This window comes from Cordyceps militaris (genome assembly GCF_000225605.1).
Source record: "Cordyceps militaris CM01 unplaced genomic scaffold CCM_S00006, whole genome shotgun sequence".
Classification (NCBI taxonomy): Eukaryota; Fungi; Ascomycota; class Sordariomycetes; order Hypocreales; family Cordycipitaceae; genus Cordyceps; species Cordyceps militaris.
Window position 1 is genome coordinate 3,223 of NW_006271974.1, and position 25,323 is coordinate 28,545.

At 51.2% G+C, this 25,323-nt stretch overlaps 5 protein-coding genes across 5 annotated transcripts; 3 read left to right on the forward strand and 2 right to left on the reverse strand.

Annotated features, from left to right (window-relative positions):
- Positions 1-191: 191 nt before the first annotated feature.
- Positions 192-5,507, reverse strand: CCM_07302 (non-ribosomal peptide synthase, putative; the record flags this gene model as incomplete). The annotated part of the gene is made up of 9 exons (XM_006672443.1): positions 192-1,650; positions 1,774-3,379; positions 3,454-3,557; positions 3,659-3,774; positions 3,816-4,061; positions 4,117-4,692; positions 4,743-4,804; positions 4,862-5,256; positions 5,314-5,507. 9 exons carry the CDS (start codon positions 5,505-5,507, stop codon positions 192-194), a joined length of 4,758 nt encoding a protein of 1,585 aa, XP_006672506.1.
- Positions 5,508-5,776: 269 nt separating this feature from the next.
- CCM_07303 (oligopeptide transporter, putative) lies at positions 5,777-7,520 on the forward strand (the record flags this gene model as incomplete). Its single annotated transcript, XM_006672444.1, has 3 exons — positions 5,777-6,044; positions 6,111-6,474; positions 6,527-7,520. 3 exons carry the CDS (start codon positions 5,777-5,779, stop codon positions 7,518-7,520), a joined length of 1,626 nt encoding a protein of 541 aa, XP_006672507.1.
- Positions 7,521-9,868: 2,348 nt separating this feature from the next.
- CCM_07304 (peroxisomal membrane protein pex16) lies at positions 9,869-11,132 on the forward strand (the record flags this gene model as incomplete). Its single annotated transcript, XM_006672445.1, has 2 exons — positions 9,869-10,034; positions 10,105-11,132. The coding sequence occupies 2 exons, from the start codon at positions 9,869-9,871 to the stop codon at positions 11,130-11,132; spliced, it is 1,194 nt and encodes a 397-aa protein (XP_006672508.1).
- Positions 11,133-19,517: 8,385 nt separating this feature from the next.
- Positions 19,518-20,760, reverse strand: CCM_07305 (uncharacterized protein; the record flags this gene model as incomplete). The annotated part of the gene is made up of 4 exons (XM_006672446.1): positions 19,518-19,591; positions 19,988-20,056; positions 20,537-20,660; positions 20,704-20,760. 4 exons carry the CDS (start codon positions 20,758-20,760, stop codon positions 19,518-19,520), a joined length of 324 nt encoding a protein of 107 aa, XP_006672509.1.
- A 550-nt stretch (positions 20,761-21,310) lies between these two features.
- On the forward strand, positions 21,311-24,474 carry CCM_07306 (uncharacterized protein; the record flags this gene model as incomplete). Its single annotated transcript, XM_006672447.1, has 3 exons — positions 21,311-21,451; positions 21,926-22,364; positions 22,427-24,474. The coding sequence occupies 3 exons, from the start codon at positions 21,311-21,313 to the stop codon at positions 24,472-24,474; spliced, it is 2,628 nt and encodes an 875-aa protein (XP_006672510.1).
- Between the last annotated feature and the right edge of the window lie 849 nt (positions 24,475-25,323).

Below are 25,323 nucleotides of genomic sequence, written 5' to 3' on the forward strand. Positions count from 1 at the left end.
ATTTACTAGTAAATAACTTTAGTTTAAAAAAACCTTATTTTTTCTAACCCTTTACTCTAACTATTAGTATAGTTTAGCTACTATTATAATAAAGAATAGTAACCTTAACTTTAAGTTTATTTACTAGTAGATAACTTTAGTTTAAAAAACCCCTATTTTTTCTAACCCTTTACCCTAACTACTAGTATGGTTTAGCCACTGTTATGATCGACGCGATTGGGGAGACGATCAACGAGGCCTGTGAAGAAGCCTGGATCAATGAGGAGCTCCTCCTCGGCATCCCTAAGGCCAGCCAGCCTCTCCCGGATACCATCGACCGTCGCCGACGCACCCAACACGCGCAGAGCTTTTGTGGTACCAAACTCGTCATACAAGGCAAAAGATCGCACGTCGCCGAAGAAGATGCACTCGACGCTGTCCAATTTGAGGGTGCGTTCCACAGTGGCCAAGAGGTAGTCGGCGCTGCCGAAATACTGAGCGACCGAGTTGATGACGACGAGCTCTGGTTTGACCTGCCAGTCTAGATTCTCAATCGTTTCGGCCGTGCCAACTTGTATATCGATACGATCAGCCAGACCCGGGACGAAGTCAGCCATACGACGAACAAAAGACACCGCGGACGGCGAAGGATCGACACCGACGTAGTGGTCAAAGTCATCGGCCAGGTTAAACATCATCATGCCGGTGCCGGTGCCAATCTCGCAGACGGTCTTGGTGTGAGACGTGCTGCGAATGGCCGCCATGGTGTCATCGAGCCAGTCAGTCATCTCGTCGCGGTCAATCAGCTGTCCGTCGTACATGGACTTCCAACCCAGAAAGTCGCGGCCGAAGTTGGCTTTGTAGATACTGCCGATGGAGGCATACGTATCCGAGTCAAAGAGCTCAGCCCAGGCAGCGACCTGATCCTTTTGGGTATTATGATTCTCGTCAACCGGTACCTGGGCCACTCCGTCGACGACATCGCCGTGCATAGTGAGAAAGGCAATGAGTTCCGTCTCGACGCTGTTGGGCGCACGCGCGAGCACGGCGGCACTGGCAACCGATGGCTCGCGGAGAAAGGTCTGTTCGACCTCGTGTAGCTCGACACGGTGACCGCGAATCTTGACCTGGTAGTCCGTTCGGCCAAAGAATTCTGGCTGGCCGTCGCGTGGGCGGATACGTACTCGGTCACCAGTTCGATACACGCGAAGACTCTGTCCGTTAACTGTGACTTTGGTGAAGCGCTCCGCGTCGAGAGAGGAATCAGTGTACCCACGGGCAACGCCATCGCCTGCAAGCACTAGCTCTCCGACGACGCCGAGAGGGACGAGGCGCTGCTTAGAGTCCATGACAAGAGCGCCCGAGTTGGAGATGGTGCGTCCAATTGGAGCGCCATTGGCACAGGGCTCAGTCGCTGTCATGGCAAACAGTGTGCTCAGGCAGCTGTTTTCCGTGTGGCCGCAGGCATTGATGACAGTGCCCGGGACGATGCTTTGAGCTGCCACAGCATCGCGTGCGTCCAGACGATCGCCCGACACAAGTAGCACGTCGAGGCCGGAGAGGACGGCAGGGGATTCGACAAGGCATTGCTTCAAGAAAGCAGGCGTAAAGAGGGCCGCACGAATCTTCTCTCGAGAAAGTATTTGGTCGAGGGCAGGCAAGTCGAGCACGCTCAGGTGGTCAAAGCAGACGAGGGAACCCCCGTTGAGCAAGGAGGCGTATATCTCCCAGGTAGCAGCATCAAATGCAAGATTGGAGACGTGAGCGATCGGGACAGCAGACTGCGTAGCTTACAAAATATTACTATTCTTAACCAGGCGAACGATGCCGCGATGCTCAACCAAGACGCCTTTGGGGCGACCGGTTGAGCCAGAGGTAAACATGACATAGGCCAAGCTAGTAGGGGAAACAACAGGCAACGTAGCGACGTCGGTTTCGGAGTCCCGTGCTTCAGAGATGGGCAGGAATTCAACATCAAGGTTGAGGGTAGGAGGAGTGACGCCTTTTCCTAGTAGGACAAGCCGTTTTCCCTGGACTGTTGACAGGATGCTCTCAAGACGTCTAGGCGGCATATTTATATCAAGAGGGAGATAGGCTAGGTTAGCTTTGAGAATGCCTAGAAAAGCGGCAATTGTCTCGCAAGAGCGGGGAGCAAAGACTCCAATCATGGCTTCTGGGGCATAGCGCTGCTTGGCGAGCCAAGACGCGATGCGGTCTGACTGTTGGTCTAGCTGTGTATATGTTAGGTGAGCCACAGAGTCTTTGACAGCAACATTATCAGCAGATAATGCCACTTGCTCACGGAAAAGAGCTGGTACACTCGACTCCCGCGGGTATTCAGTATGGGCGATGCCAGCCAGGCCTGCGTCGATGAGGCTCTTGAGGTCGTCTGTGAGCGGCATCGACGCCAGAGGCACCTCAGGTTCCGTGATTCCGCGTCGCAAAATCTCAAGGAACACGGATGCCATGCACTGTATTGAAGCAGCGGCAAAGATCTCATCAGAGTAGACGACGGAGCCACGCAGACCGTCAGGCTCTAGAACCAGACGAAAATCGAGATCAAGTGGCGCTGTCGTTGTGGCTTTGGACAGCGATACGCCGTTGCCACCAACATTGCCATTATCTTGCTGCGATTGTACCGCAATAGCCATGCGCACCAGCGGATTATGAGCAGCGCCGCGCTGTCCTCGTTGAGTAACAGAGGCAATCTGCTCCAGAGACAAGCCCTGGTGAGCTGTCGCTTCTTCTATGGTGAACATGGTCTTTTGTATCAGCGAAACAAAGGAATCTTTATCTTCCTCTTCAAGCGCGAGCCGAATGCACTGCATCTCGGCGGGCTTTACCGTCCCTTGGCTTTGGTGCAAGCCAATGTTGGCGTCTTCAACGTTTGTGAGGCGGAAATGAGCCGCGCGAAAGGCAGCGAGGAGAACGATGCTCGGTGATACCGATTCTTTCTGGCAGAATCCTTGCAAGATTCGCAAGCTACTTGCATCGACGAATGTGTACTCTTCGGTCGTGCCAGACGGCGAGGAGGGTCGAGGTCGATCGCGAAGCAGCTCGGCGGGTTGGCTGCCGTCGAGCTGTTTTTGCCAGTATTGGAGCTGTTTATCGTTTTTGGAGTGGCCGTTGAGTGTTTTATGCCCATTTGTAGTTGTGTGGCCGTTGCTAGCTGCCTGCCCATTCGAGGCGTCTCCATTGGAGGTGTGTCCATGGGAGGTGTGTCCGTTGGAGGAGGTATGGCTATTGGAAGTAGTATGTCCATTTGATCCATTCTGTCCATTCAAGGGACCGTTACCATTGGAAACCACTTCTCCGTTGGAGACCGTATGTCCGTTGGTAGATGTCGGATGCTTTTGACCGTTAAGGGCGGCATCGCCGGTCGCCGCCGTCTGGCCATTTCCTGATTTTTGATGCATTTTCTTGTTGTATAGGTGAATTAATTGATTCGAAGCAAGAATGTGTTTCAAGATTTACTCCAAATCTCACTCGATGCGAGTAAAGGCAGAATGAAGTGAGGCTGCAGTGAAGGAGTAAGCCAAGTCTGCTGCATGCTGCAACTCTCTATTTTGGTCTGTTTCCTAAATTCCACCGGAAACAAATTCTACATCCGATTTCATCATATCATGTCAAGGACTCAAATGCACAATTTTCCCGATTGGTCATGTCGTCGGGTGCCCACCTGTCCTTCGCGCAATTCACCTGTCCTTCGCGCACTTTACCTGTCCTTGGCGCACTGCACCTGTCCTTGGTGTACGACCTGTCCTTCCGGCTGTCCTTTCTCATGTATGCAGGATTCTAAAACTGGGGGAATGAGGGGAAGTACTATATTAAAATACAACGCCGAAAAATCGTTTGTCGCGAATGCGCTCGCCATGGGTGAAAAAGACGATCGGCACGGGAATCATGGCGATAGCAATAAAGGCGAGCAGGGAACAACCCCAGCCAAAGCCGAGCTTGACAAACATGGGGCCCCCAGCAAGCGGAAGCAATGCTCCGCCGAGCGAACGCAGCATGATGCTGGCGGCGACGGCCGAGGCTGCGTAGGTGCCGTAGGCGTCGATGAGGTACGCCAAGACGGCCATCTGTAGAGTCAGCAGACGGTAGCATGGAAATGCGAAACGGTGTGAGAGTACGTACAAAGGCCAAAGTAACACCAATACTTAGAATAGCGGTGCCGATAATGGGAAGCATCCAGTGTTGGTGAGTTTCTGCCGTCCAGCCTATCCAAAAGATCCCGATGGGGACGACCACTGAGCCAGCCACGGCCAGGGGCAGGCGATGCTCTGGCTTTGGTGTTGCGTCTGCTTCCTTCTTCAACCATTGCACCGTTCTATCCGAAGTTGCGCCTGAAATGAAGACACCGATAAACGAGCCGATGCCGAGGCCAATGTAGGTGAGGCCAATGGCGCCAGTGGAGAAGCCGTAGACAGTCTGGAAAATTTGCGGCATAGCGGTGAAGACGAGATAGAGATATCCATAAAAGACAAACATAAAGAGAGAGAGAAGAAAAATGATGGGCGAGCAGGTGAGCATCTTGGTCGGCCGAACAATGGCGAGCGTGACAATCTCGGTTGGTGAGCGGCGGTCGTCGACGGCGGGACGGAGGTTTGGGTTGCCAGTTGCTTTGCGGAGGCGTTTGGTTTTGCGCCAGAGGAGGGTGTATGCGTATGTTTCTCGAAGAAATAAGAAGGAGACGAGCCAAACGGCACCAGACTGCCAAATGTAAGCTACTCACTCGATGTTCAATGGTTGGGTCAACATACTACTATGGTGACGAGCCAAAAGGACCATCTCCAGCCTTTGACGTTGATGAGATAGCCACCAGCTACAACCACAAGTTAGAATAGGATGAACTGTATAATGTAGGTGAAATGATCATCACCAATTGGTCCAATAACTGGCCCTAATAACGGCCCAAAGGTCCATGCGGACAATACCCGCCCACGCTTCTCAAAGGGGACGATGTCGGCAATCGTACCAGCGCTGAGGGCAAGCGGACAACTTCCAGCCAAACCAGCAAAGAGACGCAAAACGACAAGAGACGCAAGACTGGGCGCCATAGCACACGCTGCACTAAAGAGAACGAATAAGATGCCGCATCCGTGGTACAGCGGCGAGCGGCCATACACTTCAGACAGCGGCGCGATAATCAAAGGCCCAAGCGCGTAGCCAATGACGTAGACCGAGATTACAAAAGAGCCAAGTTCGAGATTCTGGGAATGAAAGTCGTCGAGGACTTGAAGAATACCCGGGGCAAGCACCGACGAAGCCAGGGAACTGCGCCCTGTTAGTCGCAGACGATGACAAACACAGCCAGGACCCGTCTGGACTCACCTAAGAAAAGTGATGATGGAAATTATGGTTATGACAACCACAACTCGCCTCAATGGCCAATTCATTGGGTTTTTCGGATCATCTGGCCCGTCCCAGTCTACCAAGTCCTCATCCAGCGCATCGCTGAGGATGGGTTCATGTTTGCCCTCTTCTGGGACGCGATCGGGGCTGCTCGACTGATTACTTGGCGACATGCTGGTTGCATACAGTGTTTTGAGGGATATGTTTTGTATTTTTTTTAGCTTAAGTATGCCTAGACTACCTCGCTACTTTCTTCTGGCATGCAGGACATGTCTGATGTCTGATTGCCTAATATCGGTGTGAAGGATCAAAGCGGATCCCGAGCTGAGAGCCGAAGCCGAGAGCCGAGCCAAGGCACTATGTCAATAAATTATAGCGATCAAGAGAAGCCATCTCCCTCCTCTCTATTACACACAGCATGAATTAATGCTCCGACGCTGTTATGGCACGGACGGCAACTTCTGCCTCTCCAGACCCAACAGAGAGGGCTCCGTTGCTCGCATCACCTACTGCCCCTACAGGCTACAGCACCGACAATGGCTGCCACGGCACAGATAGTCGCCCAAGAGTTCCAGCCTCCCCCCCACGGACGGTCTGGCCGATTGCTACGATTGAGCTCTGCGAGCGGTTCGCCTTTTTCGGAGTCGTGGGACCAATGCAAAACTATGCGCAGAATGCAGTCGATGATCCCTTGCGGCGGGGTGGTCTTGGTACGTATGACATGAAGCTCGTATAGAGAAGGATGGGATGGCCAGCCTGACGTATATCCTGACTAGGACTCGGACAAGCCAAGGCCACCATGCTGAATCAATCCTTTCTGCTGTGGTGCTACATCACACCTATAATAGGTGCTGTGGTTGCGGACCAGTACCTGGGCCGCGTCAAGACGATTTTCATGGCCTCGGCTCTCTACGTGGCCGGGCTGCTCTCGCTATGTCTATCGGCATCATCAGCAGCCCAAAATGTGGAATTGGCTCGATTGACACTAGTAACTGCCTTGTTTCTTATTGGAATCGGCGCGGGCGGCATCAAGACCAACGTGAGCGCCCTCATTGCAGAGCAGTACACAGAAAGCGATACTATTCGCATCAACAGCTCGGGGGAAGAAGAGATTGTAGACCGAGACCTGACACTACAGAGGTTCTGCGCCAAGATTTTCAACTCGAGTTTACGCAAGGCTGACCTTTTTAAGAATATTTTTGCTATTCTTCCTCTTCATCAACGTCGGCTCCCTCTCCGCCTCGGTCTGCACCGTCATTGAGCAGCGATACGGCTTTACACTGACCTTTGCCACCTCAACGCTAGTCTTTGTGGTAGGCTTTGTCGTCTTACTCTCACGAAGAAGCAGTTTTATCACGAGTGCGCCCCAAAAGTCCATCATCCTCCACGCAGGACATGCACTCTGGCTGTCGCTCCGACGAGGCGGCGGCTTACAGCAAGCTCGTCCTGATGCACACCCGAATCGACGGCTGCCCTGGGACGACGCATTCATCGACGACCTCGGCCAGGCCTTGTCCGCTTGCAAGCTTTTTCTTCTTTACCCCTTCTACTGGGCAGCATGCAGTCAGTTTGCGACCAGTTTTGTCTCCCAGGCCGCCACCATGGAGACGGGTCGCCTGCCTAGCGACGCCCTCGTCTTTCTCGATCCCGTTACCACCATCACCCTGCTGCCGGTCCTCGACCGCGTCGTCTTTCCATACTTTCAACGCCGCGGCTCGCCCATCACCTACCGGCATCGCGTGACAGCCGGATTCCTGCTCTGCGCCGCCAGCATGCTTTATGCCGCTACCGTCCAGACTCGGGTCTACGCTGCGCCGCCCTGCTACGATCGACCCCGCGCGCGCGAATGTATGGGCGGCGCCGTCCCCAACCAAGTCTCCGTCTACTGGCAGGTGCCTGCCTACGTGCTGGGTGCCGCCTCGGCGGTTATGGCTGCTGTCGCAGCCATCGAGTATGCCTATACGCGCGCGCCGGCGTCGATGAAGTCGCTCATCATGGCCATTTACCTCTCTACTACGTCGCTCGGCTCCCTGCTCGCCGTCTTCGTGACGCCGCTGACTCATGACCCTCTGCAAGTTTGCATGTACGTAACGCTGGCCGTCGGGCCGCTGGCAGCCAGTCTGATTGTCTGGGTGAGACCGCAGCTTGTGCAAGATGTCAAGGGTGATCCTCCTGTACAAGGCTGAGGGCAGCATGGCCAGCCCCAGCTAGACGTGATCTGGGGAATGAGGTCCAGATAAAAACAAAACATGTCAAGCTTTTCTTAGTGTTGGCCGGACTTGGCCGATGGTGCACTAATATTTGCATGTCTGATGGAGTGGGTGGGGGGGTTGGCATAAGGCTTCTGGAGACGCTCGGCTGCCTTACTGGTCGTTGCCGACAACGATTCCGAAACACACCTGCGCCGTCCAATACACCGATGCGCTTCAAACGAGGAAATGTTTCGGCTGGACAAAGATCAGTGGGGAGGAGCTCTGTGCATTGCGCCCGCATTCTCGTCCTCTCGAGATAAAAATGGACGGCGTAATACGTGAAATTTTACCGACCGAATACTACTACGCTATCGTTTATGAATATGTGCCCGACACCCAGTGTGCCCTTACTGCAGATGTCCTGCAGGCCCAGCTGGATTTTTTTTGGCTCTCTGGATTCTGCTTGGTCCCGTTGCGCGCAGAGAATTGGACAGGTCCTGGGATCTTGCTGGACCTGGCGGATCTTATATGTCCTTGGCAGGCTGCATGGTTTGCCTCTCTTTACAAGCAACAACGCGCAAGGGAGGTAACACAAAATACAGATGTGCAAGAGGAGGGGAGGTGTAAGTGCGCTGGTTCCTGTAAGAGGAATACAGGGTCATATCCCTGTATACTACTAGAACTTATATTAGAGGCAAAATCGTTTGATTTTCTTCTCCAGAGTACGAATTAATAGCAATGCATTAAGATTGCAACCCTATCTGGCTTAGTAATGACTGACCCCAGCTTGCTAGTTAGTTCTGGAAATGGACTGGAATTGTCGCTGGTCGGCGGGTCAAATGGCGTAAGTTGGTATGTCTCGCACTAGGAGTACATACATACATACACCTTACAGTACTTGAGTAAATATGTCGACCAGCTTAGCCTCCTCACAAAGAACGCCTAACGGCAATCTTTATGCTATCGGCGATATTCATCTTGCCTTCGCAGAAAACCGAGTGGCTTGGTCCAAACTGTCAACTCACTGTGGGGATGGACTCATTCTCTGCGGCGATGTGGGAGAATCCGATGACCATCTACGAGTCGCTTTCTCCAAAGCGACTGCGTGCTTTGATGCCGTTTGGTGGTGTCCCGGCAATCACGAGCTTTACACGATGCACGGAAAAGGGAGTAGCGCTCGAGGAGAAGAAAGGTATCAACAGTGCGTCGACATTGCACGAGAATACAAGGTGCTCACGCCCGAGGATGATTTTGTGGTTTGGGAGGGAGCAGGCGGTCCAGCGGTCATTGCCCCCATCTTCACTCTTTATGACTACTCATTCAGGCCTCGGGAAGTAAGCTTCGAAGGCGCGATTGAGTGGGCAAGCGAACAAGATACGGTAGCGACGGATGAGTTTCTGCTTCACCCGGACCCGTATCCCACGCGACAAGACTGGTGCCGAGCGCTGGTGAAGAAATTTGAGACAAAGCTGGACGCGACAAGGGCGCAGTTCCCATCGTTACCCCTTGTTATTGCAAACCATTGGCAGCTACGGCAGGATTTGGTGCAACTTCCTTTGGTCCCAAGGTTCAGTTTGTGGTGCGGTACGACATTGACGGACGACTGGCACCGGAGATTTAATGCCAAAGTGGTCATCAGCGGCCATATTCACATCCGTCGAACAGATTGGAGGGATGGGTGTCGGTTCGAGGAGGTTAGCCTTGGCTATCCACGGCAGTGGAAGAAGTGTGCTGATATGGGTAAGGGAGTGAATGAAATTCTCAGAGAGATTCTACCTGGTCCAGAAGTGCCCAGAGCCGAAATTGTCCCAACACAGTGGAGAGTCTACGGATAGGCGATTCCTCGTCCTGCAAAGTCGATTTAATTTCAGCTACTTTTTTACTTTGACTGTTCTGCTGGAGCTGGCCAGCCCGTGGACAATCTAGTGTGGTGTGCGCTTCGAGTCAAAAGGGTTGGAACGCGAAACTTTCGTTTTAATCGGTCCTTGACTATCATTCTCTAGTAGTTTTTTTTTATTATTTCAGGCATATTCTGTCGCTCTCTAAATTCGTGGTTTCGGGTACCTCATGTCCGGATGCAGTGTTACCTACCTAGGTACCTAGGTAGGTAGGTAGGTACCTGTTAGCATGTGCCTCGGCAAGCGGCGAAGCAGGACCGCTACTGCGCGCCTCTCGGCCCCAGCTGCGTCATCAACACAATCAATCAGCAACCTGCATCGCATCGCTCCTCCACGAGGCATTAAGCCACCACTGCGCAGCATCGAATTAGACGCAGTGAAGACCAAGACAAGAAGGTTTCTACTGCAAAACAGCCCCCATCGACATCGGAAACGCCCGTCGTTATGCCCGCGCAGTCGACGCTGCCCAAGCGTCCTGCGTCGACGGTTACCCAGATCCTCGCCATGCCGCCACAGTGGCTTGCGTCCTACGAGGAATTCGTCACGAAAAATGCAAGCCAAGTCTCGCAAATTGAAAGTGCTCTGCGAAGCTTGACATATATTATCCCTGGTTTGTCCTCACTTCTCTACCTACTTCTCCACCCGTCCAACTCCCTCTCTAAACTGTCGGGTCCGCGCAGGCCGCTTTCGCGACGCTGAGATTGCCTCCGAATCGATCCATTCCGGTGTGCAGCTTCTCAGTCTGTACCATGACAATCTTCTTTCCAAAGCCGTGTCCAAGCTCCCGATCCCGCCTATCCGCACCGCGCACGCCCGCTACACTCGATTCTGGGCTGAGAAGAGCGCCTTCTACAGGCGTGTGGCCATGACACTACAGATGGTCATCTACACCGAGCTGCTCTTGGAGATGTCGGCTAAGCGTCGCGGTGGGAATAAGTCTAGATGGCGCGTCGTCGTGCTGCTCGAGGGGATCAAGGCCGTCTGCCGTCTGCTGCTGCTTCGCATCACGCGCACACGCCAGATCGTCACGCCGCCGCTGCCGGAGCGCGAACCCATCCCAGACGACATTTCTAATCCTAATCGCGACGAAAGCGACTTGGCTCCTGGCAGTGAAAGCGAGTTTGCGCTGGAAGATGGCGGCAGCATCCACGGCAATACTATGGCGTCGCAGGACGCGCTGGATATGATGAGGCCTCCTTATGGACGCGACTGGACCATGCCCCGAACGGGCATGAGCATGCCATCCTTGCCAGAATCTGGAGATATCAGCTCCTATCTGCTTTCGCGAGTGCTCACCGCTGACGACATTCGTCCTGCGACAAAACTGCTGACCCAGTTGCGAGGCGTCGGACATGCTGCTGAAGTGCTGCATATTCTCGCGCCACTCATATATGCTGTCGCGCTGATGCGCAGCAAAAATAAGCGATCGTGGACGCCGTGGATGATTGGCCTCACGGTAGAATACGCCGCGCGACAGCTGCGCGACACCAGCAGCGGCGCCAGTCTGCGCACGACGCCGCTGGAACGCGACGAGTGGAATAAGCGCGGTTGGTCGATGATGTGGTGGGGCATGCGCGGCGCGTTCTATGAGAATATCACAAAGGGTATGGTAAATGGCGTATCGAGACGGATGCCCAGCTTCATTGGTGGTATCCTGGAGGACTACGAGTATCTCTGGGAGAATTACTACTTCAGCACCAGCGCGTAGGGAAGTTCGGCGAAAGTATAATAGGCCGCTACCTTTTAACCAGTTTGAGGCTCTATTTCTCAGCATACTTTAGACGAATGAGAAAAGAGGCGACATAACTGCTGCATAGAAAGGCACAGATGTAAGGTGCATAAGTAGGCAATATAGTTTAGACGAGACTAAGAGCTATTAATAATACTGGAGATTTCTAAGGACCCTCCCTTTTTCCATTTTACTGTACTTCATTATAATCACCACATTGTTTCCTGCCTTGGTAAGGTATCCCACTAGATAAAAATCTTTATTGGCTCAACAATTCCCTACGGCCAGTTACCAGTAGCTGCCTAAAACACTCTTTACTATAAATATCGAATCGTAGTTATAGCATGAAACATTAGCTAGAGTGGTTGTTCTATATGATCACCAGTTCTACGCCGATATACCAAGTACACTTACCATCAGGTATGCCACCTAGACCAGCGTAGCACCACCCTTACCGAGGGGGGTCGGACGCTAGGCTCCGGTCCGCACTCTCAATCTACCATAAGCGTGGGAGACTTTGAATGGTCTAGTGTTTCCAGACAGACGCCGAACGACAAACGGTTAAGAAGAGCATAGGACGAAAGAAGACGCCAGGCCACCGCGACACTAATAACAAGGTACCCAAAGCGATTGCTTTTTGGGTAGTGCTATATGGCCTTCCCCTTTGATTGGCAACAGGGCCTGTTCCGCGCCAAGACCAAGCAGAAGCCTAAGCAGGATACTATTTATTATCCCGGGGTATATGCAGGTACAATGGACTATCACGCAATTTCGTATTTCGAGAGGTGTGGGTTACTTCCTGAGGCGCTCATAGCGTCGCACAGCCATCTCCGAAACTGCCAAACCGCAACACTCTATATTGACATTCGACACCAGGATGCGAAATTTGAGCTGGTGTTTTCAATAGCACTTCTAATACATTCCTAGAATATGCAAGCAGCCCTGTTGATATGCGCGTTCTAACAAAATATATAGATAACTTTTCTCTAATACCTAATCTATATACTCGAAGGCTAGACTACAATTATAACGTCGATTTATATAGACTTATATAAATTAGTAGAAGGGAGGCAATAAGAAGTATAAGCTAAAACCTTTACCAGTCAAGCCGCTATAGCTAGGACAATATAACTAGTAACTATCAGTAATATCCTTATACATAGGTAGATCTAACTAGCTCTTCGAGTCTCGAGGTAACGCGCTACTACTTATAAAAATACTTACTGGCAGGCCTAAGCCTCGATAATCCACATGAACCAGTTGCTAGGCCTCGTCCGAAGAATGCTCCTGTACTATCCCTCTGCTCTGTTCAACGAGCACGCCATACTATACACAATGAATAAAATCAGCCACGTACAACTGTCCTAGATCTGGATAATGGAGGGCTCTTAACGACACTTAAGCAAGGATACTACTTGCTTGAATGTATAACCCTAAGATTAGATTGGGACACGGTCACTACAAACAGACCATGATAGCATGACCCGGTTACAGGTTATAGCATTGAAATGCTCGAAAGTGGCTGAACCTGAGGGATTGAAAGAAGTAAGGGAGACGCTGGTTAGAGGGGAAGAAATCAGTAACTACCTAGTTAGTTTGGCTTGCCTATTCCCATCGCGCGGGCCGAGCGGGAAGTTTGGAAATGTGCTCTCATCACGCCGCTATAGCACTAACCAAGGCTCTGTGGTGTTTCGGAGCCCTAGGACCGTCAAGTTGTCGATCTGTACCTCCTCTATAGCGATATGTTGCTATCACCTCGATAGGGCTGGATGATATGGTTTCGCAAGGGAATATAGTAAATCTATCCGTTATTATATATAAATTACAGTAATATATATGGTAATGTTAATAAGAAAAGATTGGGCGCTGTTCTACCCTGGTCCGGTAGGGCATAGTGGTACGCTGGTAGTAAGTTGATTAGCGAGCATAGATTTCAGTAAGCCCTACGCCCTACCAACACTCAGGCCACCCTTTCTATCATTAACCATCCAGATCTCCAATCCTTGGTGCTAGCGAGCATGATAATATCGCAGAGTAATACACTGCTTGCCAGGTCAGAAATTCCCTTGATCTTTTGCTAGCATAATTTTGGTCTGCGGTTTGACTGTGGTTGCTAGTAGGCCAGACCCGGCGCTAAAATTAGCAGTGCAAAACGGCCTGGCCGTTGTTCACACGGTGGATGCCATATTCATTAGGCGAGTGCGCAATACTTTATATGGACTGGCAACTGGCTACCTAAATTCAGCAACTCTGGACTTACTATAGCACACTATGTAAATCCATGCAATTGTGCAAGAACTCGACACGTGTGGCCCTGGTAGTTGCCAGAGTTACTCGCTGGTGTGTTGCTTGTTCGAATGTGGGGGTAACCAATGATCCGCGACAAGGCATTGGTAGATCATAGCCTTCTTTGAAGAGGCATCGTAGCGAGGCATTTTTCGTCCCGTGACGAGTTGTGGTGGCTAAGCCCTCTAGACCCGAGATAGCAACACCACGGAACAGCCTCACAAAAGTTCACAAGGTGATAGTGAAAGCGGCAGACGAGGCCATTTATACATAGTATAGGTAGTGTTCGAGAGCTGGTGCAATCAGGCTAAATACTTTCCAGTCCTTACTTTGGGATCCGACCAAGACAGTAGTGGCAATACACGGACTGAGGCAGGAAGCCGCTGTGTACAAGCAGTAAACTATTAAGGGAGTAAAAAAGGGAATAGAGCAATTAGAGAGTACCTAGGTAATGGAATAAGCGCTTTCACATAGCCAGTAAGTCATTAGTAAGAAATACACATAACATACTGCAAGTATCTCCTCCTATGCTGTGTTCACTATCTTCCCACGATTAATTATACTCTACATTTTGATTGTTAGGTATTCTAGCAAAGCGGACAAAATACACACTTCAAGCTTTGTATAAATAACAAGACGTATGGTTTGTAATTATACGCCACGCTCTATTTTATAATACTGCTTGAGGATTTCTACGTGTCGAGTAAGAGCCACATTCTGTTATAGGACATTGTTTCTTTACCTAGACTGATCGAGACAATTCGGCAATAGGGTAGTGCAACACTCTGCTACGCCAAGTACGTAGACTCATAATACTGGCAAGGCCACAGCCTAAAGATCGATTCAAAAGTAGCGCGAGATTCTCGTATTTGCACGGACAACAGCGCTGAAGATAGCAAAATCTAGGCCGTGGTAGTATTCACTTGTACCCGAGACTCGCTCGCGCATCTCTTATCCCTTGCTGGTATGTAGCCAACTGGCGAGAGAAGGGCAGAACAAGATAAGGCACGTCGGCTGTACTCACCACTGTGTATTTACAGATTGAAATAGCTGCCTCCTTAGACGTAGAATTTCCACCTCTTTGACCAAATTGCGTGTCTTGAAGGCAGGCAAAGCAAACTGCCAGGCCCGGCGGACATATTGATAACGCATTTAAATAGTTGAGCGATCGCAAAGACCAAAAGTGGAATTTTAGGGCGTACATATTCAAAGATCGGGTCAGCATTGTATTAGGTCTAACGCAAAGATTCTAGTAGAACCCTGATATTCCTAGTTCTTGGGGGGAGGGGGCAAGGAATCGAAGCGTGACGAATAACCAACTCTATAATCCATTTCTGCTTCCAACCGGCAATAACTCAGATGCAAAAGGAGATCGTGGACATCAAAGCATTAGAGAGAAGCCTTCATGTCATAATGCCGTTCGCTCCGAAACAATGGACGTATTAGATCTTTGAAGAAATAGAAGCCAAAATATGCAAGGTTGAAATGAAGGAGGGGGAGGGGAACTCAAGGGGGCGTGTGCTTAAGCCATGTACCAACTACCTGTTGGTAGCGCTCACATCGATTGGTCGCCAGAGTACCATTATATTTATTTAACAAGGATGACACTGACGGGCGACCCTTTGCTGTAATTGTCTCGTGGATTACATGGGAGTGAAATAACCCTCCAAACTGTGTATTACTTGCTAAATATTTGCAATAATCGTGTTTGTACCGTGGTTGCCAAATACTAATTGGCTGCCTCCTGTGTATCCCGCCCTCAAATTGATGTTACTTACCAAGTGTCTATAACAAGTTGCTGAGAAGAAACAGATCGCCAGCTAGCGGTGGCCTTGAAAGGCTGAATGATTCCGGTAATGCCACATCTCCAAGCTCACTATAAACACGGGTTATACTGGATTATGATATAAATAGAATCGCTGTCGCCCGCGCATGTCGTTTCGTTTCAGGTGCAGACCTGAGTCTGTCACGATTGACAAGCTCAGCCTCGCGGGGTTGGTCACAGATGGTGCGGGTGTGTGTCCATTACGTCCATTACTAGTTGACAATGTTTCACGTTGTTTCGAGCTGACAGACGGCTTGATAACTTGGGGAATACTGACATTATTAACAGCGAATAAATAGCAATATTGACTGATAAAGAGTGAAGTAGTTAACGTTAATTAGAGCGACTGTCAAATGGAATCTCCATGGCTGGGGGTTTGATAGGCACTGGGCAAGCTGGGTTGCGCAGAGTCGTCAAGGTAGTTACTGTACGTGCCACACCGATGCCAATGTTTCGGCTCTCGGGCTGGCTTCCGAAGAGCTTGCCAATCGTGACATAATAAAGGGATGCGTTTGTTTTCACGGTAGACACTACTAAAAGTTCTTAGTGAGTCGTGGTGCGTAACTATAGAACCCCTGCGCTATAATGGATCGTGCCATATCTTTTTTGGTTTATTATCATGGGTTTTTAGCCGTATCTCGCTAATAGTTACTTAGTCCTCGGTCGAAACAGGATAGGTGCAACTGTGGTTCGACACGTTTTAGTTAGTTAATAATGTATGCCTGCGAGCGGCAGTTAAAGCGAAACGTGAGGTAGTAGAAGGGAAGCGGTTGATAATAAAAATGACATCATCGCGAAACCAGGCAGGCTTGTATATAGTACTGAATGTCATCGATGTATTAAAATTTCATGACTGCATGATTGGGAGATTACAGGGTGAAATCTTCGCAGCGCTTTCGCACCAGGTGGGCTGATCTTCAGTGGACTCTAATAATACGTACCAGGATCTACAGCAACTTCAGCGGACTAATCCGTACATACGCTCGGGTTCAACGTGGTTTCGCAGATAGATGGGCTGGATTTTCGGCCGAAGACTCTTGGCTCGTTCATGAGGTGCATGCCATATTTGCTTGCGACTGAGAAATGTATAGAAAGTGGCGGTGCTGCCATTTTTAAGATCGGAAGAGCTGAGAGGCCTGTTACACCCTGCCAGGTCTGATCCTGTATTGGTAGTTATGGTTTTCTGAGTGTAACGTGTAACTCTGTATCAGCGCGAACGTCCATTCAACACTGCCAACAAGACTGAGTGTTGGCGGCCCAATTTCGGCTCGTCGATTACGAGCCCTTCCAACAGCAAAAGTTTTAAAGTTGGCCGCATTCCATGTCCCAGCCCAGCCACCTTCGGCGGAACCGAATTCCAATGCCCGAGCAACACTGTCACCCAGCGGGAAGCTGAAAATCCTCGGCCCACATTGTACATTATACCGTTATACTGGAGCCCTACACCCTGAGACCACAAATTGAACGCTCGTCATTCTACCTCGCTATGTATTTACCCTTTTCTATTTACCCTTTTCTAGTTATTCTTGGCTCCCAGAGACGTTATAACTATAACTTATTGATTTTAGCACCCTCAGCCAAAATTTATTATTAGTATTGACACCGCAAGCATATAAAACAAGCTGCCAGGACCTGGGTAAGGTCTGAAGACTTTGATGAACTAAGATGGACTACTCTTACGTCAAGGTTATGCAGCATCGACTGATTTGCATGTTTACCTATGCGCAATATTGCCTGTCCAATTGTCGTCCATGGGAGGCATAAATAGCACATGGCTCGGGGCCGTGCCCCAGCGTAGTTGTGATAAAAACAGCCTAGCTGCCGAACAAGCAGATGCTACCATATTATCTTGAGGCCCAAGCACAGCTGAATATGGAAAGCAAGGCGAGGTTGCATGGCGTACTCGGGCCGGGTTGTACGGTGCTGTGGTTGCAATAGTCTACAGTATTTCTACAAATTCCATTATTACAGCTTATTATTACGATTCGCAATGGCGCTGCATTACCGACTAATACCCTCGGAACTTCACAGGACCTCCAAGCTGACAAAAGCTGCGAGCCAAACTATTTATCCGAGGCTCATAAATACGCTATGCCGTCGAAGGTATTCAAGATTATTTCTGCGACTTGTGTTGCAACGATACGTCAGCACGACTTCACAGAACCTCGTCAATTTGTCTTTGCAAAATCAGTGCAAGTCAAACGTTTGACCGAGTTGGTTGCATTTGAATGCCGAGCTGAGAAATAGTGGGAAATCGCGAGGGTGGTGATCTATGACACGATACGACGGATGAAAGCTTTACACCTTGAGATGAACTCGGTCTCTGTGAAGCAGGCCGTTTTCTTGTTTCGCATGTTGTCCTAACTAGGGCAGCACCAGCCACTGCACGCGCCCTTGCATATGCTGGAGACGCTTCGTGGCACTGCCGAGGCACCATTGGATACGCGAATTGTTACAAACAGTCACGCAGGTGAACCCTGCTTCAATTCGTATCATCTGACTTGAGTGCAGTCGCGGGTGCCAGCTGTACGGAGTAGGAAGATGGCAAACTTGCCAACTAGTACTACAAATTACTAGTTAACCAGTCAATTGCCTGTCATGCCCGCAGTGAAATGCCAGGAAGGTCTTCAAAGGACCGAAAAAGGCCGTCGCTAAATAGCGGCAGTCAGGCACGCACCATGGCAGCTCTTTACGCGTCTCAGACGTTACGCGGGCAACGACAAAGACGCAGTTCATCCCGTAGGAATAATTATTAAATAATTAAATAATTAAAGCAACTGTTTTGGTATCAAGAGACAATCGTATGGGCACCTGCTCCACACCTCTCTCTCGTTTCTTCCCGTTGCACAGTTTTGCGCTGCATCATGTGGCCAGCGCCAACTCAGTTACCACTACTCTGTACTCTGGACACGGTACCAGTGCAAATGATTTTCAAAGCAATGCCGGCATGGCTATCCCGCATAAAGTTGACGCTTGGCTTTGCAGCCACGGAAATTGCCATTGCTTATTTTACCGGCCCCTCCCTCTCCATGATAGCCTTGCCCCCTCCACGCTCTGCTGGAGGGATTTCATCATGGCTGAACCTTGAAAGTTGGCTACTATTATGCGGCCGCCTGTCGCTGACCGTGCGCGCGTGCATTTCAAAGCATGGGAGGCGAGATGCACAACTGCTGAGAAGGGCGGAGAGAAACCTCAGGCCAACCCCTTTATTACAACGCCTTGTCGCTTGGTTGTATTTCTCCGTCACACGTGGCGCAACATGCACCTCAAAATAGGCAATTGAAACACACCCATCGCAGCAATTAACTTGAAATAGGGTCGTCCCCGTTTGCGCCATACTACATGGGCACGGGAATAATATAAGACGACATGTCTTGACAGAAGGCTGATGGATGATGACTACAGAGTGCGATACGTCTCCAAGTGAGAAGCAAAACAGGGTTCAAAGATATCTCAGATTCTGCGCATGTGTCTCTCATTTTTTGCCTGGTCTCTTGTTTCTCCTGGCATGTTTCTGCAGACTGGCGGGCAGATCAAGAGTGGGTTCGGGCGTGTCATGACCGTTGGAGGTTGGGGGGTTTGGACGCGAACAACACAGCCCCTTGGCAAGATGACGAAAGCGACATCCTGTACCTTGCCGATCCTTGCAGCAACATGTCCGCTGTGATGTAATGCCCCTTTGTCTTTCCAGATCGAAGTGCCAGTAGCCCCGATAACGCCAGTGCTTTGTGTGTCAAACTCCAGCAGGGGTGCGATGGACGATGGACTCGAAATTCCTGGAGGTGGGCATCTCCGGAGTCCCACCAGTTTCATTGCTTGACGTGGTTCCTGGGCTTGCGGAGCCTCGTGGTTTCCATGATGGCGAGCCGTCAGGCATCTCTCCCCTTCTAACCAGTATGTTGCGCCACTCATATATCCCATGTTGGATATTGGCTCGCCTTACGGAGTACTTGGAAGGTCTAAGTTCAGGGCGGCTACAAATGATACTGGACAAAGAGGCCAGTCACTCCTGTTAACTACACACAAGTTGGTGACACCAGGTTCTTTCTTCATGATTAAAGTCTGACCTCGCGGCTCAACCCGCTCTGCACTGTTGGATGGGACGCAGGCACGCGAGAAGCACATGCTGCAGTGTGGGCTCCTGCGTCCATTAAGCCGGCGTTGTATTTAGTGCCCATTTTTTCTCGTGTTGTGCAGCATGCGATTTAATGGCCGCCGTTTCTCAGCTCGGATGGGTATCTTGTTCCTGCAAATTACAAAAGGGGCTTGGAGTTGCTCCGGCCTCCAGGTCCGTTCCCCAGCTCGGCGTCAAGCCCACGTTCCCCCACTGGGCTAGGCCTGCATTGTCAGAATATGAATACATGGGTGATGCGCGGGCAGAAGCGGGAGAAGGATTTTTTCGAGGCGAAATGGTACCAGAGGGCTTTTTCTAAAAAGTCGTAGCACCAAAAAGGTGTGAGTCTTGGTGGATCAAGTGGGTGGTCATGAGATCCATGTTTTCTGGATGCTGTGATCGCCGGCTAAAGAGCCATTGTCTGCGCCGCCAAGTTGTTTGGGCGTGGGCTGAAGAAGAGGAAAGGGTCCTCGACTGGGGGGGTGGCGGAGAGTGAATGTTTGCCGTATCCGCAACGGATGCGCGCATGAAGGGGAGCGAATTGGTTCGCTGTATTATTTTATCAAGACAGGCTTGGTTATTACTGGATAGGTAGATTCGTCCGCCTACCCGTGCAGCTGCCCTTAGCCCTGGTAGTGGCTAACAAGAGACACCCCTCCGCCAAGGGACCGCGGCATGCTACTGGTGCTTCTCTTTTCGTTAGCCAAACGTGAGGCAAAGAATGAGCACCGAACGTACTGATAGGCCGTCGAGCGGGAGGCGGAAAGGGCGGAGAGGGAGGAGCGGAACCGGTTGGTGAGATCTGATTGAGGCATGCGGGTAACGAGAGGGTTGGCAGAGAGAAACAAAGTTGTAATCTCTGCTGATGATGGTGTGGTTGAAGTTGGAACAAGCCCATGATAAGCTGAGGGAGGAGAGGAAGAGAAATCTAAATATACTCAGCGAATGCAATGCAACGTGGTTGAACAGTCCAGCAGTGCAGCCAGGCATTTAAAGTGTCGAGGTGCAGAGGGATGGATGAAGCACCAAAGATGGGTGGCGTCTTAAGTGTTGATGGCGCTCAGGGCTTGCAACGGGTACCGAGTACATGAGGCTATCCAAACTGCAAGGGGAGTGAGGAGGAGGATGGATGCCGGGAGCGCCGTCAAGGCTAGTTACCAGTTCGCAGTTCCGAATGGGACTGGTAGCGTAACGTTAGCAGAGAACCCGGCGGCAGCCAGGCTGTTTCTGTTGGTGCACGGATGAATTGGGCCGGATTGGTGGGTTTTCGCATAAAGGGAGACTTGCCATTTTTATAATTTTAGTTTTTTAGTATCCGTAGTTACACAGCCCGGCTTGAAGTTATTCTTGTCGACTGACAACCGAGTCGAACTTGTTAACATTGTGAGCGCGTCTGTGCAGTGCATGGACATGGATAAGCTGAAGCGTTGGAACAGGATGAAAACTTGGAAGTGGTCGCGCCTGCAAGGTTCAATGCGAGTTGAAGATTGGAAAACAAGACGGCGAGACGATCAAGAGACCGGTGGACGATGAGATTGGTACTCGAGCGTCAGACCGCGTTGCACTGATCGGGCAGGATCAGCAACCACAAGAGTGCATCGAAGTGTTTTGTTCACAAGTCGCCAGCAACAAGTTGGATTAAATAAGCAAGCGCAAGCCAACTATTTCTGCATCCATTTTTATTCACGCTTGTGCCTGGTCGAGCGCGCCCACGGGGATATGCATTGAACTTGCACATCTGGGCTGGGCCGCCCCATTCTTCTGGGCCGGTACCTGGCTAGCTGGCCACTGGCACGGGCAGCACTGGCCCTGGTTGGCTTCTTTCACTTTTCACTGTACTGGGCAGCCTTGTCCCCTGTAACACGGCATCGGCAGTGTCTTGAATGAGAAGCGTCGCTCCGTTCCGTCAGCAATTTTATTTGGAAGAGCACCATGGAGGCAATATTTGCCTTCGTCTCGCAATTCTGCAATTTCCTTGTCGATATTATCTTGTCAGCGCCATCCGACCAATCTCTGTCGGCAGTTTCTTGCGCATCCCATTGTAAATACAGCGCACACACCCCCTGGAGCCCCGTAGGAAGGTACCTTGGCTCTGAGCCTTGCTGCCACCCCTTGACTGCGCCGGCCCTGAGCCACACCCTCCCACGCCACCCTGACCCCCTGTACCTCTGGTAGCCCCTCTTTGTCCTGCCAGCAGCCAAACAAGCACTAACAAAATCAGTCCCCCCCCAAAAACCCCAGTCATTAAACTGGCATGACAAGACACGAGAAGAGCACTGACAGCGCTCCTACCCAATGCGCCGCTTAAACCCAGCTCTTCTCTCTCCATCCTCGTACCCTCGTAGTTGGTACCTCTTGTCTTGCTCTTGCTCAAACCTGGGGAGCACCAAAAGACCCCCCATCCACACCCCCCAGCTTTGTCCTCCTTCTTCCTCATCCTCACCACCAACCACCAACTTCTCTTTCTTCCTCCTCTTCCTATCCGTTTCTTCCCATTCTCCCCTCCCGCGAGCCTGTCTTGGAAGATCTGCCCACTTCTCTCTGCAGGCTCGACTCTCGCACACCCTTCCATCCGGCCTCTGTTTGTTCCCAGACCTCCTCACACACACACGCCACCCCGGCAAGGACGCACGCACACACACCACAGGGCACACACCACACACCTCGGCCACTACCTCGCTTGCTCTCTTCTACTTCTGCTTCTTCCCTGCTCACTCTCTCACACTCAACTTTTCTCTCTTGCTCCCTCTCGACCTTTGCACACAGCCTGCTTTGTCTCTCCATATTACCCTTGCGAGCCCCCTCGATCGTCGAGCCTGGGCCTCGCCTTGCTTTCTGTTCTTGCCCGTTGCTTGCCCGTTTGCCCGCTCGCTCACTCGCTCACTCGCTCACTCGCATCTCTTTCGTTCACGCCAGCCCTCGTTCTCTCACCTAAGCAGCCTCGCCATTGCGCTTTCAACTGTTCGCTCTACTCTGCGCCTCTCTTGTAGTCGCCCAAGCCAGTTGCTCCTGCCACACTCGTTTTGCCTTATACCCTCCATTCGTTAGCTCTGTTCCTACCGGGAATTGCGCCGGACTCATTATCGGCGACTCTTTCGCAACCTCTTTGTGTGCCAACTTCGCATCACGACCTACCCGACCTCGTTCCGCCGCCATCTACAGCTCAGCCCATCGCTTGTACCAACCAATACTCAACCATCAATGCCGAGGTGACTGTATTCGAAGCCGCAATGGATCAGTCGCACAATCACCAGCTCCACGGGCACTCCTCCCCACCACTGCCAGGGCAGCAACAGCAACAGCACGACTCTCAGCTCGACCCGCGCGCCCAGGACGTTCTCGCTGAAGCTCGAAAGAACCTCCAGGTTCTCATCGACTCGGGTATTTCCAAGGACCTGCTTCACCAGTGGGTCGAAGACAGCCCTCCTCTACAACTTAGCTTTCCTATCCAAACCACGCTCGCCGCCACTCAGCAGCCGAACGTCCTTCAAGTTCCTCCTCAACCTCAGGGGCCCCCGCCGCCGCCGCCTTCGCGCTCGCCGTCTACTCTTCCTTCGCATAGCTCCTTTTCCTCGAATACCAGCGCGTCTTCTCCCTCGACGGCCTCATCGACGCCCACCCCCACCGGCGGTGTCCACACTGAGATCAAGACTGAACCCAGACACGACACAGCGACTCCGACATGGAATCCCGCCATCCATGGCTCTTCTGCCGCAGGCCAGTACATGACCATCCCGGAGCAACCCGATACCAACGTCTTCCTGCCGCCCTCGTACCCCTACGCACACCGCACTAGGATATCCGTTTCATCCACTAGCTCTGGTTCCTCCGGCCACGCTTCGCTCTGGTCTGTTAATTCAGCACGCTCCTCCATGTCCTGGCAGTCCGGTACCAGCAACCGCTCCATGGCCCCCCCTCTCACCTCGGCCAGCGGCGCTCCAGTCATCAATGGCTCTCAAGTGACGCCCTCGAGCGGTAACAAGCAAAACGTGTACTGGTGTACCTCGTGCGAGACCAGCTTCAAGCGCAAATATGACTGGAAGCGACATGAAGATGAATTCCATGAGCGCTGGCGCAAGTATCCTTGCCCAGAGCCAGGCTGCAACCGCAGCTTCTGGGGCTCCAACTCGTTCAACCAACACCACAAGCAGTGTCACGGATGTAAAACGTGCCCTCATGCCGAAAAAGTGGTCAAGTTTCTGCGAAAGCGCAAGTACTGGGCCTGCGGCTTTTGCTCCGCTCTTCACCCTGCCCGCGAGCGTCACGTCGAACACGTTGCCCGACACTTCGAATCCGGTCTCGGCAAAAACGACTGGATGCACTCGCGCGTTGTCTACGGCCTTCTTCATCAACCACTAATCCACACCGCCTGGGACACGTTAGTTGCGGAGAAGCACACCTCTTATGGCGGCAGGCGCCCGCAGTTCAGTTGGCACCCCAGCAAGACTGGCCGAGCCCAGGGCTTCCTAGAGAAAGAGAGCCCAGGGCAGTTGCAAGATTTGCTAGAGTTCTTCTCCGGCGATGAGGTCGAGGCTCAGTGGATCGTATCGGTCGCGTACGACCTAGCAGATGTTGTCATGACCAACAACGGGAATCTGCAGTCTCCCAATCCTCCACCGTCTCAGCAGGTGACTGGGTCTCAGCAACAACAGCAGTTTTCCCAAGACAGCTCCTTTGGCCAGATGCGACCACCGTCACTGCTTCCGTCTAGCACCACCAGTGATCAAGCTTCATTTGGCACGCCCCAGTTCCGAACACCAACCGTGTTTCCTGCCACACAACAATTCCAGATTCCTCGTCAATCACCAGACTCGTCGTCTAACTCGCCTCTCACCATGTCTCCTCCCGTACTCACGTCGCAAACCAACAACTACGAGAAGCGCGAGCTTCCTCCGCCACCGCCACCACCCGGCAACGGCGATGTCATGATGGACTTTGAGTACTCCCCCGCCCCAGGTGGCTTCGGTGACTGGGCCTCGATGACCAACTCCATGCTCGCAAGCACACCCTCACAGTCGGGACAAACCCCTACACCACAAGCTGGTGACTGGGGCATGATGGGCTACTTTCCCGATCCCCGCGTCACATCTGCTTAAATACCCTGGCAGTTTACTTTTTCTTATATTTGTTCCAACATACATACACCCAACGGCAATAGCGCCATCATTTCTTTTACGAATTCTCGAATTTCTCGGCATGAGGTATCGCACCTTGCATCTCTATTCTCTTTCACCATGTTACTATGGGGCAAGCCCCCTTCCACTTTCCTTGATGACTCTATCGACGTCGACGTCTAGACAGACACTTGCTTTAATACCGCGCGCATCTTGCTACCTCTTCATATACACCATGTATAGATAATGACTAATATCCGCTGCGCTTTGGGGGAAAATTGCCGGTATGGGATGTTTCCTTTTGGGGCTACTTGGATCCGACAAAAGTCATTTTTTTATTTCGGATTATACGGGACCTTTTTTTTCTTATTTTCTTGGGAGGTTATCTCAGACTTTTTTGCACTGGGGCTTTGCATTTTGGTTCGGCACTTGGCAGAATATAGGTGATTTTTTTTTGTTGTATATTAGTGTAGGTAGAGAGATCATTTTCACAAAACACTCTACACTTGCTCATCCCCATGAACGTGACTAGGCCCATCTTAAACAGTCGTATCTGACAAGAAGGTCGACTGATTTTGTTCAAATTTTAGTACGCCTGTTCAGCAGCCAAGACCCACTTCAACACGCAAAGACTGTCTGTCTTCAGGGTGCTTCTTGGCACTGATTTAACATAGACTGAAACCGAGTTACAAAGGTTTCTTTGTTTTCTCATCCGTCCTCGTATTAAAGGACGTGTTTAACGACGGTTGCAGACAATATACCTCGGGGCTCAATTTCGTTGTTTTCTCTTCCATCCTCGTATAACAGTACATGTTTTAAGACGATTGTGAC